The 20,667-nt window shown below is 50.1% G+C and overlaps 1 protein-coding gene across 3 annotated transcripts in view; it reads left to right on the top strand.

Annotated features, from left to right (window-relative positions):
• The window catches only part of PMEPA1 (prostate transmembrane protein, androgen induced 1), a 47,928-nt gene that overhangs the window by 4,847 nt on the left and 22,414 nt on the right, over window positions 1–20,667 (top strand). Inside the window, exon 2 of one of the 3 annotated variants that reach the window (XM_059827271.1) lies at window positions 13,205–13,243. The exons of the other annotated variants lie outside the window; for them this stretch is intronic. Within the exon in view, the coding sequence (XP_059683254.1) occupies window positions 13,205–13,243 (39 nt within the window). The remainder of the gene's footprint in view (window positions 1–13,204; window positions 13,244–20,667) is intronic. 3 annotated transcript variants of the gene reach the window in all.

The following is a 20,667-nucleotide window of genomic DNA, read 5'->3' on the forward strand; positions in this document are numbered from 1 at the left end:
TAGCTAAAAAAGGTCATTTATTTGCAGTGCTGTTTCACCTAAAAACTGACTACCAGTTTGCTTCCTGGAAGGAGATCCCATGCGCGGTGTGCGGTTTATCTTATCGGATCCCTCAAGTTCTCCGATGCGCAGTGCTTCTGTTATTGGCGTGTTTCATCCAAGTAATAAAGCCTGGCTGGAAAGCTTGTGAGGCGAGAGGTACAAGGGCCACTTTGCTGCAATTAAGTGGCAACTTGGTTCACACCATGAGCACACTCCCAGACGTCCATAAAGCAAAGGAATCATTAATGTCGATGGGGATGTTTTATGCAGTGTTCCTCCTGTCTGTGTGGCTAAATTGCCGGGTGATTATTTTATAATTATTTTGGGTGGCAGAAGGTAGGTCACTTGGGCAGATCCCAGGTGAGGAAACACATCAGAGACCTGCTCTGGCTGCGAGCAGCGCGGCTGAGTCCAGCCCCAGAGAGGAACAGGGAGGATTCCGGCACAAGGCTCCCCTCCGTGAGAGCAGGATCTGACCCATCATCTCTGTCTTTCAGAGCTGATTATGTGGGCTGCTATGTCACTGCTTCCTTGCTGCACTAAATGTAATAGTGGCCTTGGAGCTCCTTGAGGAGCGACGGGCGAGCGCAGGGTGTAGTGGAGCGGTGCAGCAGCAATAGCGGCGTTCAGCGCGGTGCTGCTGCTACCTGAGCTGTTAGCGCTTCAGCGCTTGCGGGATGAGGCCGTATACGTATACACCTCTGAGAGCTGACAAGTTTTCAATACTGGAAAAAGCATCGGGGTACTGTCTGTGTGTGTATACAGGCATAAACACATTTGTCAAAGTTAATTGATTTAGGAATACAAGAAAGAAGTTCAAAATGAACTGGTTAATGAAGTAGTTGGTAACCAGAGAAAGGAGTTGTGGGTTTTGGGCTTTTTGCTTGTTTCTTTTAAAAGCAGATAAATTTCAGCTGTAGGAGTTTATCATCCGAATCAGAGGATTTGGGGAGCTATTGAGAGTAAAGAGAGCTTTGATGATTTGGCAAGGAATACAGCTTCTAAGGCAGCACTTTGATCTGCATTTTAAATGCTTCTTTGTAATGACAGTTTCACAATTTCTTTTCTCATTTTAAGTCGGTTTTGCAGAGGTATGTTTTGAGAGAAAATAGTAACAGCACACATTATTCTTGTTGGCTTTGGAGCCAGCTAGAACTTGTAGTTCATCCCAGATCTTTTGGCTACTATGGTAAATTTATGATTACACCAAAAAGGAAATCAGTAGAGATGTTAAATATTATCAAAGCTTTGCAAATCTTTTGAAATATCTCTGGTGTGAAACCTAAACTTGCATTAGCATTTTTGCTGCGGTACATTGTACCGTATTTATCTAAGCACCCACCTGATATTGCACGTTCCTGATTTAGCTTTTTTTCCCTTCTAAAGGACACATTACTGTTTAGCACATGCATCCTTTTAGTCTTGCGTTGCACCTGAAGACCTTGATTCTAGTGACTCGAGCTTTCTAAAGACAACCCGGTGCTGCTGTAGTGGTGCTATTGGGAACCTTTTTCTTCCCCTTCGATCTACAGCACATCTGCAGACTCTCATTGGAGGGAGAACATTGTTGTCACTTACGTATTCGTAAACAAGACAGCTTGTTGCATTAGTTGGTATAGTATGGGTAGAGTAGGAGAGAGGGTAGGAATTAGGAATGTTTGTTAAGGTTTCCATGTAAATCTTGCATAGCATCCTTCCTTCTTGTAGCCAGTTGGGGGTAGGGTTTATACCTGTCTTGGGAAATCAGCAGCCTTAAGGGTGAGGACAAATAAGCAAGTTTTCCCAAATTGATTTGGAGCTGTGTGGTATCTCTTCTGGTGCTGGTTTTGGGCTCTCCTGAGCTGTGACTCTAAGCTGTACCACGCTGGCAGCTCTCTGCTTGTGGACCGAGTTCAGCTGGTATGTAGAAGAGGGCACACATTTCGTTTGTAAGCTAAACTAGCCCGTGACGTTGGGTCTTCAGTTACGTGTAAAGGGTAGCATCAGTGGAAGGTCTTAGACAAATAGTATCACGTATACATTTAACTTACATCCTTTTCCAAACGGTCAGTGACTTTGTTCAGTTGGACATTATCCTTGTTGTTCTGCAGGTCTCTCTGGTACAGGACGCTGATTTGGAGCATGTGAGGCTGAGTTGCCCTAAGGCTTGTAAATTGAGCCGGCACGCTCAGAGATGCTACAACCAGGCCACTGGTGCATATTGCAGGGTCAGGTTGGCACCAAGTCCACCACCACCACCTTTAGATTTTTTTAACTTAACACTACTTTTTCACTGCATAGAGCAAGGTAGCATTGCTAAGGTCGTGATCGATACAGTATACCCTTTTTTCTCCAAGTAGTCAGACTTCCAGTTTCTCATTGATACAAGACTAGGCTTACACTCCATCTAGAAGAGGGTGTGTTTTCTCTGTGTGGTGTATGTTAGTGTCGTCACAGGCTGTGGTGTTACAAAAAGATATGTTGCGCATCTTTTGAAACTTGCCTCACAAGTTGTCAGTGTTGGTGGATGACCACAGTGCTTTCAGATGGTTCACACATTTGTGTTCGGTGTGTTCAGTCTCACACATATCTTTATTAAAATGCCTCAGACTGGCTAATTTTTCACTTGCAGTATACATTCAAAAATGTGCATTTAGAAAGACAAGTGCTTTTGGGCATGGCAGTTCTCCGATCCGTTCATGAGACCCTGCCCGTGCCCGCAGTGCTGAGGAACTGTGCCTGGGATGGTTTGCTGGCGCGAGGTGTGTGCGCTGCAGCAGGTGCTACAGGATTTCCCACATCTGCAAACATGGCCCAAGCAACCCAGCAAGGCAGAATTTAGCCTTGGAGCATGAAAGCTGATTAACCCCCAGGCTTGGAGCATGCCAAGAATGAAAAGAGGTACTTGCACAAAAATCAATACAACTTTTCAAGAATATACGCAGGACGTGGTTTGGGGATTTTTTTCCATCTCTTCATTCTGTCCATTATGTTAAGTAGCTGGTTTGTTACTCTAGCCCCCTACAAATGATTGTCAGTAATAATTCTGTAAAACTATGAATCAACTCTGCATGACTTTGTGCAAATAGACTGAGTAATTTCTTTGTTCTTTTCTTCTTACTTTGTAATTGGAGTCTGTAAAAGCCCAAAGGTTTGGTCTTGTGGAAAGCATGATTCATTTATTGGTGTCTGTGCCGACTAGTTATCTTTCAGTAATTCCAGAGTGCTGCTACAAGCCAAGAGTGATTCATACATGGCTAAGTGCACAAACAAATGGGGTCATGGCCATCTGCAGAAACTTTTCTAATCTATTTATGGTATCGGAGAAAGAAGTGGGTGTATTAAGGATGATGGAATAGGTGTCAATTACATTAGTGAATATAACCGGTTAAGTAACACTAACCATTACTCAAAACCACATCTGCTCATTGCTAAAGATCACAACAGTAGGTCTTACTTAAATGTTAACATAGGTCTGATATGAGAGATGGATTGAGTGTCTAGCTTGCCTCCTAAGGACCTCACCATCCTAACTGCTATGGTAGTCCCTTCTACCTTCCTTGAGATTGAGACATTAACTTGCACTATGAGTATTTGTAGTAGCAAAGTCCGGCTCTTTGCTGTTGCAGACCTCAGACATTATATGCTTTACATGCAGAATTTGGCCTAATGCTTAATTAACTTGCCGTTGATGATCAGTGGTAGGGTTTCTCATTTGCACACCAGGCAGAATGGGTGTGCAACACCTTAGCAGAGACAGTGGTGTCAGGTGAGTCGGTTTTCCTTCCAAATGCATCTTCAGTGCTTTAAAATCTCAGAGGGAAGACAACCTGCATCTTAGGAGGTAGCCTTCCTCTACCTCCGTCCCATTTCACTAAATGAGAGAACGAATTTTCCCCTTTGTAACCCTGCTAACAAAACAGCCCTGGCTGCAGCCGCCTCAGAATTCCTTTGTTCAGATTTTAGTCTTTTACTTTGGGGGAGGCAGACTTTGCCCCTGCCACACTCACTACTGGGGGAGCCGGGCCCCAGGGCTGGCGCTTGGGTGCCTGCGTTGATCGTGAGAAGGAGGGAGTTTGAGGCTAGCGATAGAAAATAGCAGGGGCAAGAAGCACTCTTGGTGTATGGATGAGGGCGGCTGGCGGGCTCGCTCCATGCTGCTTGCGGCCAGTGCCTGCCTGCTCTTCAGTCCTGCACACTGCAGCTGGGGTTTGCACCTGAGATAGGTGTCTCCACAAGATCCTGTGCTTGCAGAGCACGTGATGGTCTCGCAGTGCTTTAGAAACATTGCTCGTCCGCAGGGTGGATGAGCGTTACTCCGGAGGCGAGCTGGAGGCACGGGTGGACCAGCGCCGTGAGGTTTGGAAGCGGCTGTGGCCCCATCTCCCCAAGCCCCGGGAGACTCGTGCGGTCACTGCTCGGTTGCGTTTGATTTCTAAAGGGCTTGACTAGAGCACAGAGCTCATGGACTCAAATTTCTGTAAATTGAATTTAAGCATTGTCGCTGGCCAAAAATATGGAAGAATTTGGCAACATGTCGTTGTTGTCCTGTTAGTGACGTTTTGAACACTGTGACCGTTTCTGCTGCACCCTCGCTGCACGTGCTCTCACGGAGGGAGACGGGGCCCTGGCTGACGCAGCGCGTATGCTGCGGAGGGGGAAGTGACCCAGACTTTTGCCCAAAGGACTGATCAGCCTCTCCTGATGTCTGAACACCTTTCTTCTTCTGCCCTTGCTTTATATAAGTCAACAGATTGTGTAAGCCACATGCTAGATTTACCTGCGGGGCAAATGGGAAGGAAGCAGTGCCATTTGGATGAATTCCCAAAAGACGTCTAACCGCTGAGCGTTAAGACTAACATTTCCAAGCCTGAGTCCCTACAGCCGTCCTCCTGAATCTGCTCGCCGCCGCCTCCATCCGTGTGCGACATACCCGTGGCGTTGGCTGCCGAGGACAAGTCCTGGGGAAGCTGCCTGCTGCGGCCACTTGCCGGTTGGCCTGCTGCGGGTTGGGCTCTGTGCTGGGCGAGCGTGGAAATTCTCCCCCTTAGTGGTTTCTATTTAATATTACGATTAATGTTGTTATTTCTTATAAAAACAAAAAATCCCCCCCAAAGCAAGGCTGAGCCCCGAGCCTCCCGCCCCCTCCCATGCCGTTTCCCACGGTGCCGGGGGTACCGGCCGGCTGTTAGGGTTGCGGGGATGAAACCCACAGCTCAGCAGCTTAAATGACCCGGGGCTGGGCTTGTTCTTGGTGCACGCTCCAGACTTGAAACCAGGCTGGATTTCCTCACGCTCTTCACGAGTGTTGGTGCGATGAGACCCGGTTCCTCGAGAGTGGGAGAGCATCGGTGTCCCCTGCGCTGGCCTGGGCTGCGAGGGCTTGGCTTCGCAGAAGGTAGATGTCTCGGCTGCTTTCCTGGAGGAGCAGGTCCCGCTCTTTCTGTTTTCTTTTTTATTCTTTCCACCATTATTCCACCTTACCAAGGCTGGTCTCTTGGCTTAAATAACTTAGACCAGCATATACAAATTAGGCTCTTTAGCACTGGGCTCTGCAAGTACCTTGCCCTGCCAGGTGCTGCCTTTAGGACACTTAAGGAACAACATGAGTTATGGACACTTGTTTCACACAAGTCAAAGTAAAATTCTCTTAAATTGCAATAATTTCCCATATAATAAACAGGAATCTCACTTTTATTGTTACAGTTATATTACTGTAATGGGACTTCGCTTAAATTGGAAGATGCATTTTCGAGTTCGGTGTCTCCCTCTCCAGCGTGCTCAGACACACGCACGAGGTGTGTAACACTTAATGATACTGATCACTGGTGTGTAATGCAGTGAGTGTTTTATATTTCTCTAGCGTCACTCATTCGTAGCAGTATATACAAATTGCACCTTTTTCAGCTTTTGCTGTGAATGCAGGTCATGGCTGTCCTGTCAACTGATGTGCCAGAGGTGGGCTCAAGAATAAGGAGAGGGGGCAGAGATCTCTGATGGGGGTCCCACGTGCTCAGAGCGAGGCACAGAGCGAACTACGGGCTTACAAATGTATTCTGTCTTGCAGATAGCTTTTAATCCTCATTATTCTCATGGGTTTTCTTGATAAATACTTCTCAACATCCACTGACTTGCCATCCAGGCCTGAATTGTAAAGAACAATAAACGTAATGGACAGCCTCATTTAATAGATTCACTATGAGCTTTTTATTAGTGCAGCTTTTTTTAAAAAAAAAAAAGAAAAGAGAAAAGACGACTGTGTTTATTTAATTTAAGTTCAGAAAGTAGCTCTTTCAAATCTGAGGGGAGCATGCCTGAGTGGGCTCAGTTCAGCTCATTTGGTTACGCAGCGAGGGAAGGATCCGTCCTGCTGCGCAGCCTGCAGAGCGCTGCCTGGTCTCGGGTGGGTTAACAGCCGTGCGCAGGTCTTCGGGAATTTCTCTTTTGACTTGACCGTGGGGTTTTGCTGCTCTTCAGACCACAAGTGCACTCCAGTCGCAGCAGGTTCATGGGTTTGGAGATGCTTTTCATCCTCTCCCGTTCTTTCTGTTTGCTCGGGAAGGGATCAGGCTGTATCTTGCAGTCATGTGTCTTCCTTGGTTACGCTTTTAGAGATTTGCAGACCCGCATTAAGCATCTATTAAATTAAGCAAAATGGCCTTTAGAAAGCTACGTTTCAAGTGGAAGAAATGCTTTATGTCACGTAGGGGTGTGTGAGGGGACCTAAATACAAGCTTAAATTGGCTGTTAACGAAAATAGGTATAATTGGTTTTTTGCACAGTGATTTTTACGGCGTCTGAGTTTAATGTCCCAATGAAATCCTGCATCCAGTCCACGCGCAGCTGAGGAGACGGGGGTTGAGGAGCCCAAGTAATGGGACTGGTTCTAGGAACAGCCGTGCCCTCGTTTGCAAAATCAGACCTGCCTGTTGTCTGCTGAGGCTCTGCTTTGTTAGAAAGGTGTCTGGAGCAGCGGTTTGCCGGCGCTTGCCCTTCGGTCTCTCCCTGCAGCACTCAGCTGCCCAGTGCTGGGGCTGGGCAGGGGAAGGGGCATCTCTTACTGTGGTGGTAACCACTCACAGGTGAAAAATGCAAAACTCTTGCAGTTGTACCCTCCTAATCGTGCACATGCCAAGAACTGCAGCTTTGTTTTCGAGCCTGATCAATGCAGTTACTTTGTAAGTCGTTGGGTAATTTAGTAGCTGGAGGCACTTCTGTGGGCTTGGCGTGAGAGCGACTGCTTTGCTTCCCTCTCGAGGGAGGCTGGGGGGGTTCCCTCTGGATCGAGGCTTCCCTGGTCACAGTCAGGGCCAGGTGATGCTGTGGGGCTGTCACCCAGCCGTTCTGGGATCGGGAGCCTGAGGAAGTAGAGGATATCACGTTTTGGCCTTGCATCCTCATATTAATCCAGATAGTCTTTCCTGTTTCTATATTTAAAGCCTTTCCATTCTTCTGTCTGAAGAGGCAGAGCGTCAGCTCTCTTGGGTAAAGACTGACCCATCCTCTTTTGGAAAGCTAGTCCCCAAGTAGCTTTTCCCCACAGAAAACCCCTCCTGCTCATTGCGGAGGGGGGTTGGACTAGGTGACCTTTTAAAGGTCCCTTCCAACCCAAACCGTTCTATGGTTCTGTGAAAACAAGGCTCCTCTGAACCTTGTTGGCAGGAACTGAAAGAAGAATATTTTTTATTTGGTATATCTTCAACCTGTTAGGACTTAGAGGTGGTTTTCCTTCTAGCTTACTAAAGGCCTTGCAAGGATGAAAAAACTCTGTTGCTTTCTTAAGACTGTCTTAGCCAACACATGGGAGGAAAGCCTGGCACTGTGACACAGGGCAGAAAAAGCTGAGATAGAATTTACTGCTTTTTTGAAACTATCCCTTTTTAATTGTCCAAACAGCATTTCAAAGAAAAATCTCTGCTCTTCTCTATTTTCTTCCACCATTATAATTCTATATAATCACTTTTCTTTTTCAAAAAGAATAGGGTGTGATTTTTTTTTTTATTTTTTTTTTTTCTAGAAGAAGGAAGGGATAAATTCCAGATGTTGCTGGGATACGCTTTTTGCCTCTGTTTAATGTTTAGTGGCTTTCAGTAAATAGGCTGCGAGATGTGGGGCGGATGTTTTTATTCCAGGACGAATCATCTACAATAAATCCCATCTGCTGACGGGGGAGCGTATCTTGGGTGTGACTTGGTGCAGTTAGGAGCTGGTCCTGGCTTTCCTGCCTTGCAGAAGGGCAGCGAAGGCTGAGGGTGGCCCGAGTGCTCCTTTGGGGTCTTTGCCCTTGGTCCTTCAGGGTATTCGCCCTCCCTTCCCACCTTGCTGTCGAGCTCCAGCTCCGTGAGTCAGAAACACCATGCGAGGGTCCCCTGCCCGTGTGGACCCCGGCATATGGCACTGTGGGAATGGGCACTTCTGCTCTAAACTGACCCGATGCTTTTTTGGGAGCAGCTCCGATCTGCAGGCAGCCCTGGGCGGACGAGGGCTGCCTTGTCCTGCGTGCCACCCTGCGTGGGATGCCTGGTTCAGCGGGACTCTTTCGGCCACGCTGCTGGCAAGCCAGGCTTTTTTGGTGCTGGCGTTGCAGCCCAGCAAAGCGCATCCGTGCGCCCCACACCACAGCATACGGCCAGATCCAGGAGCTGGGCTCCAGAGACGGGCAGCGCTCTTCCCTCCTCCCGCAGCAAAGCCTTGTCTTTTCAGTGCGTGCAGTGCTTTTACCTGCTTTCGGAGCCTTCTTGCAGACTAAACCAAAAATAATTTTCCAGCATGTGTTGCACACAGGCGTTGTGGGACAAACACGGCAGCTCCATTCCCTGTTTCATGTTTTCACCTGTTTAGACTAAGTAGATTTTTGTTTTGTTGGCAGCCTATTTGGTTGCACAAACAGTGTAAGACAAAACCACTAGCAGGTGTTGGTCCAGCCAGTATAATTACTGGTTCCTTGCTGCTGCTGGTAGGCAGACAGCGTGAGCCACCCTTCACATGGAGTCGTCTGGCAGGACTGTGGCTGCAGAAGGGCTCCGGGCACTGATCCACAGGGAATCTGTATCTCTTCCCTGCTGCTGACTGCATAAAAAAAGTTAGACATATATGGAGGAAAGGAGGAGAGCCGAGGGTGGCTCCGGACAAGTTCAAAGCACTGACTTTAAATGCAAATTCTCATTGTGTTTAAAACATTGGAAAAATGCGTGGCTAAACCAAAAGGCCAAATGTGAGCGTGCGAGAGCCAGGCGGGCTCGGAGAGAGGCGAGAAGCAGCGTCCTAAAATCCCGCCTGACTTCAGAGGGTTCAGACCCGCTTCTCCCACATATCCCAGGCCATTGCCAAAACATCTTGGGTGAGACGTCGTGTGACGGGGCGACATGCCTGTGTGTGCCCAGTGGGTCACGCCGGGGGTGTGTGCAGTGCCGCTGCGCCGAACAGCGGCGGGGGCATTGCCTGTGCAACGGACCAGGGCGTGGGGGAGAGCTGTTGCCTTCTACCCTTTCAGAAATCTACCCAGAGAACAACTAATCCTGATCCAGCCAGCTGCAGGCACGGAGGCTCTTTTTCTCAACCTCTCATTTTCCATGGAACTCCCACACCTTTCGGGCCTCTGAAACATTTTTGGCCTCCACTTTCCTCAGCTTCTACTTTTCCCTTGGCCTCCCAACCTCTTTTGCACCTCCCACCCCTTTTGGGCCTCCAGTTTTTTTTTCAGCCTCTACTTTTCAATTGGACTTCCACCCGTTTCCAGCCTCCCACCCCTTTTCTATCTCCATGTTTTCTCAGCCTCTACTTTTCCTTCAGCCTCCAGCCCCTTTTCTGCCTCCACATTTTCTCAGCCTCTAGTTTTTCTTTTAGGCCTCCCACCCCTTTTCGTTCTCCAATTGTTCACAGTCTCTACTTTTTCCTTTTGGGCCTCCACCCCTTTTAGGCCTCCCAACTCTTTTCAGCCTCCATTTTTTCTCAGCCTCTACTTTTTCCTTGGCCTCCCACTCCCATTCAGCCTCCCATCTCTTTTCGGTCTCCAGTTTTGTCTCAGCCTCTAAATTTCCGATTTCGGCCTCCCACCCATTTTTGGCCTCCCACCCCTTTTCAGCCTCCACTTTTTCTCAGCCTCTACTTTTAACTTTCGGCCTCCCACCCCTTTTCAGCCTCCCACCTCTCTTTGGCCTCCAGTTTTTCTCAGCCTCTACTTTTCCCTTGGCCTCCCAACCCCTTTTTGGCCTCGACTTTTCCCTTGGCCTCCCACTCCCATTCAGCCTCCACGTTTTCTCAGCCTTGACTTTTGGCCTCCCACCCCTTTTTGGCCTCCCACCCCTTTTTGGCCTCCACTTTTTCCCAGCCCTTACTTTTCCCTTGGCCTCCCACCCCTTTTTGGCCTCCACTTTTTCCCAGCCTCTAATTTTGACTTCCGGCCTCCCACCCTTTTTCAGCCTCCCATCTCTCTTTGGCCTCCACTTTTTTCTCAGCCTCTACTTTCGGCATCCCACCCCTTTTTGGCCTCGACTTTTCCCTTGGCCTTCCACTCCCATTCAGCCTCCCATCCCTTTTCAGCCTCCACGTTTTCTCAGCCTCGACTTCCGACTTTAGGCCTCCACTTTTTCTCGGCCTCTACTTTTCCCTTGGCCTCCCACCCCTTTTTGGCCTCTCACCCCTGTTCGGCCTCCACTTTTTCTCTGTCTCCTTTTGATTTTTTTGCCTCCCAGCCCTTTTCGGCCTCCCACCCCGTTTCGGTCTTCTCTTTTTTCTCAGCATCTGGTTTTCTCTTTTTGGCCTCCCACCCCTTTTTGGCTTCCACTTTTTCTCAGCCTCTTCTTTCCTTTAGCCTCTCACCCCTTTTCAGCCTCTGCTTTTTCTCGGCCTCTAATTTTCTTTTGTCTTCCCCTCCCTTTTCAGCCTACTATTCCTTTTCAGCTACCAGTTTTTCTCAGGCTCTACTTTTGACTTAGGCCTCCAACCACTCTTCAGCCTCCCCTTTTTCTCATCCTTTAGTCTTCCTTCAGCCTCCCAGCCCTTTTCATCCTCCCACGCCATTTTGGCGTCCACTATATCTTAGCCTCTACTTTTCCCTCCGGCTTCCCACCCTGTTTTGGCCTCTACTTTTTCCCAGCCTCTACTTTCCTTTGGCCTCCCAGTGTTTTGGGCCTACCCACCCGTTTCGGGTCTCCCACCCCTTTGCAGCTTCTCACCCCTATTTGGCCTCTCATCCATTTTTCAGTCTCCGTTTTTTTCTCCGACTCTACTTTCCTTCGCTCTCCCACCCCTTTTTGGCCTCCATTGCTTCACAGCCTCTAGTCTACCTTTGTCCTCCCACCCTTTGTCAGCCTCCAACCCTTTTTTGGCCTCCCACCTTTTTTCAGCCTCCCCTTTTTCTTAGCCTTTTCTTTTTCAGCCTCCCACCCTTTTTCGGTCTCCACTTTTTCTCAACCTCTGCTTTTCTGTTTTGGCCTCCCACCCCTTTTCCACTCCTGCTTTTTCTTAGCTCCTCCTTTTCTTTAGCCTCCCACCCCTTTTTGGCCTCCCACCACTTTCTGCTCCCTATGCAGCGAGTTGGCTGTGGCAGAGCGAGGAGGAGGAGGAGGTCACAGCTTGCAGCCGGTGTTCGGCTCGGCAGAATTCCTTTCTTTTCTTTCCCACCACGATCGATGCCGGTGCCACTTCCAGCGGGGCGGCGGTGGTGTACGCGCACACAGGCTGTCGGCGGCCGGTGCACGCTGCCCCTGGGAGTGCAGCCACACCGCACGTGTGCACGGTCCCTTTGGAATGCCTCCCGCATGCAGAGCGCTGCAATACCTCCGAGCTCGTTCCTCTAAATCAACCTGATTTAAAGTCACTGAGCGGACTCCGAGCTCGCGGATCCCGAGTTACTCAGCTGCCGCAGTAATTTACAGCGACTCTCTGACCCTTAATCCTTTCCTGGGGTGAAAAAGCTGCTTTTTTCTGTCTTCTCAGCTGCAGGGAAAGTAACTTTTTAGAGCTTTGTTTGGGATGAATGATGTGTTAATACAACCCCGGAACCTCCCAGCCCGCTCTCCTGCACGTGCACCTGCAGCCGTCGCGGCGGAACCGAGGCAGGAGCAGCGTGCGAGCGGGCGGCACGTGCGCGCGGCGGTGCAGCAGCCGTGCCTTGGGGTGTCCGGCGGCTGGGAGCCTCCCGTGCTCTCGGGTTAAGGGCCGCTTTTATAGGCCAGTAGGACTCCTTCGGCATCAGACTGGGGCAGGTACTAATTAGTACCAATTAACCATTATCAGTGACAGACAGTTCTTATGGCCGTCATAAACAAGTCCCGTACACAGGTTTTCTCTGGTGCAATCCCCCGCGGGACTGCAGAGCGCTCGCCCAGCCTGCAGCGGCTCGCAGCTCGTCAGGTGCTGAGGTTGTGCCGGCGGGGTCGGGGGGACCCGTGTCCCGTCACCCCATCGGTTTTGCAGGCGGTAACGCATTGCTCACTGGCGGGTGAGAGAGAAGTCATGAGTTGTCTTTTATTCCAAACTTTTTGCTGCTTTGTTCCTCGCTTGAAAACACACCTGCTGGGTATTGCACCTGGGGTTTTGTGCAAGATTTTGCTGTGGGTCTTCCTCTTCAGCACCCCACAGGGTGCTGCCCCCCCCACCGGAGATGGGGTGTCAGGAAACCCTGAGCTTTCACCAGGGCTCAGCAGCACGTGGGGCTCGGCTACACGTCTTTGCAGAGGAGGCAGCACATGACAAATAGCCCACTGGTGCCTTGAAGCACACAGTGCTGCCCGGGGCCACGGACGGGCGGTCTGGCACTCTTGGACATGGTGGGAAGGTCTCTGGGGTGGGCTGAGTGATCCCCAAAACTTCGCAAACCTTTGTAAGGCTTCGGCACGTCATCAGGCGAGTTGGTCGCGAGTGCTGGAGGAGAGCGGTCCTGGGGAAGCCCGTGTAGCGGCGTGGCTGGAGAGGAACAGGACCTCATGCTGCAACTTCTGGCATGGGAAAAGTATGCGGGGTGTTACTGGGAGCGGTGAGACCCGGCTTGCCGTGCTTTTGGTACTCCTGGCTACTGCGGAGGTGGTAGGCTTGGGTGCACACATCAGCCGTGGCTGGCTACCGGGGAGCTCTTGGAGAACGAGTCCCCAAGAGGGGAGCTGGGGTGTGTGGTGCAGCCGGTGGGAGGTGGCTCCCATCACTGACGGATGCTTTCTGTTTTTCTTTCAAATGTCTCCAGGCACTGAATGTTTAGGTCGCACCTTTCCAGGTAAACTGGGTAAGTGAAGTATTTCAAGAGTTGCCAAGATCTAATTATGAAAGCTGATTGCATGATTGCAGCTGCTGTACTATAAACACCCTGGTTACTTGCTCGACGAAATGGGTGGTATGTTGCCTTGCCCTGAAAGCAGTGGGTACCTGCTGTCTGGGGTGCAGAGGGGGATGCAGCGGTGTCTTCAGAGGCTGATTCTGCAAACCTGGTATTTTTTGTCTGTCAATAGCTGGCTGCTCTCTGGTAATCCTGGATGGGGTTTTTTCTTCTGCTGTTCAATGTAGAAACGTCTTCAAAAACTGAACGTCTTTTTAAGCACAAGTACTCTTCCATTTGCTGTTACTCTGGCAAATTAACAAGCAGCATTATATTGAGGAAAACAACTTTGACTGTATTTTGTGAAAGTAGTTTGGCAACCTGAATCTTTTTAAGTCACGGCATGTCGGACTTCTGTCGAGTGTGGCAGGAGCTGCCCATGTTCAGGACAGACAAAACCAGGCATCGGGTGTCCTGTTGAACCAGGCTGCTGGATTTGAGCTGAACCTGTTTGCAAAACAGCCTTTGTTGGTTTAAAAAGACATTGTTGTAACGTTTATGGGTCTCTCTCTCTCCGGTTAGAATTGAGTTTATGAGAGTACCTCAAAAGTAAGGCGTCTTTGCTCAAAAGTGGTGTCCCAAGCCTGCTGGGGAAGAACCAACTAAATAAAGTGTTAACAAGTGGTGAATGAATGTTTTTAATAAATGACTAATCAATTGTTATAGAGCCTGTGAAGTCAATAGAGCTTATGACCTTGGCTTATAACCATGCTCAGATCTTTAATGTGCTTATAATACCTACAAATCATTCATTAGGCTTTTATCAAGCATCTATTAGTAAAAGTCATAATCTAAAATAAAACAAAAAAGAATTATTTCAGTTGTTTTATTGCGAGTCTGATGGCACAATTTGGTTGCACAGCAAACCAGTCCTTTTGCTTATGCAAAAAAGCTGTGGGACACCACGGTCCTGCAAACATCAGGCAGGGGCACAGTGGGGCCGGGGCAGGGAGCAGCCAGTGCGTGCAGGGCAGACGCAGCCCCGGTGCTGGGGCACTCACGCCAGTCCTTAGGGAAACTGTCCTGCAGCAGTCAATGATGTTTTTATATTTATTTTATACTGATGCCTTAAATGACAGATTTCAGCAGGTAAGCCGGGCGGGGAGAGGGAGCCCCAGTGTCAGTTGCTCTAAGCAGCGTAGCTCCGGGCGTTTTCACTCTAGCAAAAGGTGTTTGCTGTTGCTTCACTCTTGTAAACCTTGCACGCATTTTTTTGTCCTGTGATTTAGGGAAGCGTGTGAGCAGGGATGTGTTCTAACTGTGCTGCTCTTCCCGCTTTCCCTGGTCTTCCGTGTCCCATTTTGTGTGGATGTTTGTGCCTCGGGGAGGGAGTCAAAGATGCAAGTGAAAACATGCAGTTTCTGTAGAATATAAATAACAGAAAATTAAATATAATTTTTTTTTTGTCATAGAGTTGTTCCCTGCAGTCTCCAGCTGCCTTCTCCTTTGCCACACTCTTGTCCTTTTTGGGGGTTTTTAATCTTACTAGATGGATACTATTTCGAGTATGGTGTAGGACAGTTTAGCGATCTTGCTGCTGGCTTAATTGTGTGCCCAGCGAGGAGCTGTGTTTGCAGACATCAGTGCATGCCCAGAAAGTCTCCCTGGGCTTCTGAAAGCTGCGGTCTGCCAGACGTGGCTGCCACTATGGGATGGCTTTTTGCCTTGCCTTTGTTGTCTGGGTCCTTGTCTGCAGCTACAGCCTGGGCCAGTACTGCCAGACACCGCCACCGCCCGATTCCTCCCGGAGCGCCCTGGTGCTGCCTGCGGAGCTGGGCCCCTCTGGGAGAGATGCCCGTGCCCATCCCCGTGCCGTCTGGGCTAAAGCCCTGCACACGGGGGGTCAAAACACAAACCCCGGGCAGGGAGCACTGCCCAAGACTGACTCAAGGGAGGTTTAGCTTTCCCTGGGTTTTTCTGGGAGGTTTTTAAACTGTTCTGCCATCTTCCTGGTAGCTCCTGGATGTCTCCGGTGTGGATGCCAGACTCTTGAATTTCTGTAAATGACTTGTGGATCTCTCTCGCCTGCTGAGAGGGGATGGGTTTGGCTCAGCTGCAGCCTTTGCCCAGAGCTGTGCACTGGGGCACGGTCAGGCGCTGCCATCCTCCCCACGGGGAGCAAAAAGGGGTGCTGCAATTTCTGCTGGGTTTTGTGTCAGCTCTCCTGCTTCTCACAGAGGGTGGCTGGGAATGAGTGCGGAGGGTGAAGAGGAGATGCCCTCACCAAGGAGCCACTCGTGATTTAGGAGGAGATGCAGCCCTTGAACCCTTTAAAATCAAAGGGCAGGGTGGAGGGTTTGCACAAAACAAAATTCACAAGGCAAAATACGTAACTAGATGAAAACGTGTGGTCTACTGATTTCTTAGAGGTTTGAGTGAATTCTCTCCGAGTTGACACACGGACCTCCCCTGTTTCCCAGAAGCTGGGTCACACTCTGTATTCACAGAATCACTACAGTTGGAAAAGACCCGTAAGATCATCAAGTCCAACCATCAACCCAACCGCACCATGCCCATTAAACCATGTCCCGCAGTGCCACGTCCACACATTCTTGAACACCTCCAGTGATGGTGACTCCACCACCTCCCTGGGCAGCTTATTCCAGTGTCTCACCAATTCGCTGCAATGCTGCCCTGTGAAAACGCCCATATGCATTGTTCTTTATTTTATTGTTGTGGGTTTGGGCATTTTGTTATATTAGTCTAAATGGGTTTGTTTCCATAGCTGCATACTGCTGCTAAAATCCCAGTGTAGGATCTCGCAGTCTCCCTGTGCATGTGTACCAAAAATAAATGACACGCAGTTGTCAGAAGATGAGCTGCTGCCATGGCAGGTGCTAATCTGTGAGGAAGTTTGGGCTGGACCTCGCTGAGACTGCAGGTGTGTGGCATCTTGCCCCGGTGCCACCACGCAGCGTCCTGTTGCAGCTCCCAGCTCTGCAGGCAGCGTTGGTACCTGGGTGGCCCTGGGGACCTGGAGCACCTGGGGCAGGAGTTGCTGCAGGAGAGATTATGTTTTGGAAATGGGGTAGGAAGTGGTGGAGGCAGGGGGAGAAGAAACTCCCTGTCCCTCACCTTTTTTTCAGGTAGAAAGGTATGGATGTGGTAGGGTGTGTTGGTGAAGGATTGGCATCAGGTGGCTACCAGGGTAATAAAACTCCTCTCTTGCTCTGAATTCAGGGTATTCACCATCAGCTGTTAATATTTCACCTCTCATCAGAAGGGGCTTTTAATGACTATATAAACTATCTGAGCTGCTGGGGCTGTTTTTGCTTGGCTTCAGGCTATAACTCCAAAGGTCCAGCCTGGGGGTGGCAGAAGGATGGAGGGTCCCCTGCAGCCGGCTGCGGTGGCTGCTGGTTGTGCCCGGGGTTGCAGGTCCCGTGTGGAGCGGTGCTTCTGTGCCAGTGAGTGCTGCTGCTCTGCAGGGTGGTACCACGCCAGTGCCACCACCTCTGCGCATGTGGGTCTCTCTGGTTTCACCGTCTGTACAGCTGGGTTGGAGCGCGTCTTCTGGCAGAAAACCGGGTGTCTAAGAGGTGGTTATCTTTCCTTCGGGAAGAGTGAAACTAATGATTTTTCCTTTGCCAAAAGTTCTGATCTGCAGGTTGGCCCGTTGCGGTGCGGGACCAGCCCCGCTGTCTGCCAGGAGCGCTCGGGGCGGGTGCTGCTCCCGCTGCCTGTGGCGACACGGTCAGGGCATGGCCAAGGGCACGGCCGGGGCGTGGGAGCACCCTGGGGAAAACCTTGTCCTGAGGGTGCACGGGGGGCAGCTGGCCGGGAGCGCTTCCCCTCGCTGCTGTGCCAGGGCTGTCCTTAAACCCCTGGCTGCTCTCTCTCCTTTAATGCGTCTTTTTAAGCACTGGGTAAGTGTTTTCTTTCTGGCAGCGATGAAGGAGGGCTTTTAATAGGTCTCTTGTTTTCTCTTCGTGCAGTTCCCTGGCAGTAACCTGCCATTAGCTCTAGCATTTATCTAGGGGATTTCTATTTTAATATGTGGGGGTCTACAAAGCTGAGAAGGTGAGGGGCTTGTCCAGGGTCACCCAAGCAATACGTGGTAGACCTGGGTCTCGACTTTTAACTTTTCTGAACGTTGAGCTGATTTCTAGGCTTGGCGGAGAGGGAGGATCTTGGTTTGTCCCCGTTTAACTGAGACAGACAGGGAAAGCGGAAAATAAAGGCTCTGTGCAAGGAAGCTTTTTTTTCTTCTTGCTCCTGTTGGCGATCTGTACGGAGCTGGAATTGTGGGATGGTTGCATTTGGGAGTGTGAGGATGATATGTGTGAAATACAGGGAGGCCAAGGGAAACCCAGGGCCAATCAGGCTGGAAACCTGGTGAGCTGCTTCATCTCCGCAGGGTCCAGCTGCGCTGGGAACTGGGAGCTGCCCCAAAAGCCCCTGCTAAGCCCTGCGCCAGCAGGGAAGGGTGGGCTGCGTGCGGCCTCCCTCCCTCGATAACGTGGTGGGCTTTGGGGGCGATGCCTGTCGACTGCTGCAGCTGGGGTTTGCATCGCTGCTCCTGTCCTGCAGCGCATGTATGCCTGCCTTGTCTGAGGCAGCCCGTGTCTGCCGGCAGCACAATACTCGCCTTCACTCGCTGTCAGACTGGAGGTCTAGACGCTCTCCCTGCCTTTTGTTATCAGGGTCACAGGTTAGGGAGCGTTCCCAGCTCCTTTTCCCTCCGCCGGTCAGGAATGCTTCCCAGAATTGGGTGCTTTGCTTGGGACTGAAGCAGGGACCCCTCCGGAGGGAGTCACCCTGCTGCCCAAACACACTTAGATTGAAGGTTATTGTGGCAGCTCCCAAAAAAAAAAAAGTGCTTTTGAAATGCAGCCGGGATCACCCCCACTCCAGTTCTTGCAGGCACAGATGCTCAGCTGACACCAGCTAAATAGAAACCTTTTAGCCCATGCCAGTAAGTCTAGAGCAAACTGCCAAAAAGCATCGAGGAGCAAGATAGAAAACGAAGTCAGGCCTGAGCAAAGTGCTCGCGAACGAAGGATGGAACTGATGTGCTCTCTCTTGATTTTTAGCACATGAGATGGTTCAGTCTCGGGGTTTTGTTAAAATACAATGGTGGAATTTTAAAGGTTTTCAGCAGATACAAAGCAAGTAGTTCCCCTAGCAACAAAGGAAAGGTGTTTTTTTTTTCTCTTAAGCAGACTTTTTTTGACATGAAGCATTTGTGAATTCCTCCCCCCTTTAAGTCAAAGATGAGTTTTGCTGAAGGAGACATTTCTAATGGCTTTTATACATATTCAGAGATGGGACTTCAACCCTCGATGTGTGTCTGCTGGTTCCCCTTGCCCCAGCCCACCCTGGGTGCTCCCGCAGCTTCAGCCTTTGCTTGGCCTGGAGGAGGGTGCCCTTGTGCCGCTGCTCCGGAGAGCAGTCCCTCGCCGGGGGGGTGGGAGGTAAGGGCGAGGGAATGGTTCGGTAAATAGGTTGGTAGCAAGTTTCTTGCATGGTTTCTTCTTTTTTTTTCTTCCTGGCAAGAAGACTAAAAAATTGGCAGGTTCATACTTTTTTAATAGATTTTAATTCTATAATAATAACAACAGTGAGCCAAAACCTGAAATTGCTGTTAGGCAGGGCTCTTGGTGAAGTGAAATGCTTCTGGATCTGGCTTACTTCTGCATGTTGTGCGTGTGTGTATGATGTGTGAAGAATGAGTGTATGAAGCTCAAATAGAGGTTTTAAATAGAAATAATACTGGCAGCTCTTTCTCTGTGGATCCGAGGCTATTATGTGTCTGGCTCTCATCAACATGAATTGCAGAGGAAGTTCATGTAAACTCCATGGCTGATTTGACAGCTGCGCAACCGTGGCAGGTTCGAAGCCTGGATGCTGTTGAGCAGAAGCAATGACAATTTTCTACGTCTGGTGACTTACCCTCTGCAAAGAGGTAAAAGGGGGACCGAGGGAGCCTGTTCCCCACCCCAGTCCTGGCACCTGGGGTGCTGGTGCAGGGATGGGCACGAGCTGTTGGGCGGTGGTGGCATTGCCTCCTGCCCCGCCGGGGTTTGGTGCTTCCACGTCTTACTGAGGGGTCGTGATTCTGGAGTAGCTGAAAGCTGTGACAGCACAGGCACGCAGGGTGACTGCAGCTGAGCGTCCATCGGGGACTTTGTTTTATTATGGCAAAACCCACAAGTTACGGTCAGGTCAAGGCTTGAACTTCTTCCCTAAAGCTTTATCGGTGGTCTCGGATACTTCCACTCCCAGGTGAATGTCACTGACTTGCACTGCCTGGGGGACACAAGGGGGACGTGGGCCATCCCGCTGGCAGTGGAGGCACGTCAGCTGGGCAGGGTGTCACCCACCCGCTCCTCTCCCAGGACAGTGGGGCTGCCGCTCCATGCATCCGTGGAGGGGGCTGCGCTGCAGAGCCCAGTGGTGTTGGGCCCCTCCAGCACCACGTCTGCAGCCCCTGGAGCAAACCTGCGCTTTTTGCCCCTGCGGAAGTCCTGGTGCAGCGCGGGGAGCACCTGTACGCACCGTGGCAGCGGTAACAATTTGGGGTTAATTTCTCTGCAAACCTGCAATGCACTGAATGATGCTGCTTGTACGGGGTATGGAGGGAAATAATGTGAAATTAAACTCTCCATAAGGGAAGAAAAGCATCCAGCCCCATTCTTTACTGCTCATTTTAGTAATTTCTTCCAGATAACCTACACATCTGTGTCAGTGCAATTAAAGCAGAAATTCTGTCTAATGAACAGTTGTAGCCCTTGGGCTATTGCAGAATGAGCAGTGAAGTTGGAAACACTCTTATTAAAATAATAATTAAGAAACAAGGGTGGGGAGCCAGAGGGAAGTGCAGATGAGGTGGTGGTGGGATGCTGTAGGGTGAGGAGCAGAGAGGAACTGCAGTCAACCTGGTTTTGAACTTCCAGGGGTGACTCCCCACTGTGCCCCCCCACCATAGAAGTGACCGTATGGAATGGTTGGACCCAGGTCTGGGCATGTCCCAGCCCCCCTCCCTCGCCAGGGGCTTCTGGTCATGCCATGTCGCAACCAAATAAAGTCTTTAAAAGTCAGTCTTGCGTTTTCGTAGCAGTGGCTGCATGTAGGGTGGCTGTAGGCCTGCAGGGCATTTGCTCCATCATGGGCCGCGTTAGCCGTCCTGCTAAGCCAGATCAGCTATTTTGCATATGTATTTGCATATATATTTTTTTGGAGGTTTCAATTCTCCAACAGCTGATAAAACTCAGGAAGGGAGGAGAATGTTTCTTGTATTAGACAGGATTATATCTGGTTTTGCTTTTTCCAGAAAACTGTCCTTTTTCAGTAAAAAAACATGCTGTGCAGACCCACATGGTTTGCTTTAACTT

The sequence above is a fragment of the Gavia stellata genome, chromosome 20 (assembly GCF_030936135.1).
Source record: "Gavia stellata isolate bGavSte3 chromosome 20, bGavSte3.hap2, whole genome shotgun sequence".
NCBI lineage: Eukaryota > Metazoa > Chordata > Aves > Gaviiformes > Gaviidae > Gavia > Gavia stellata.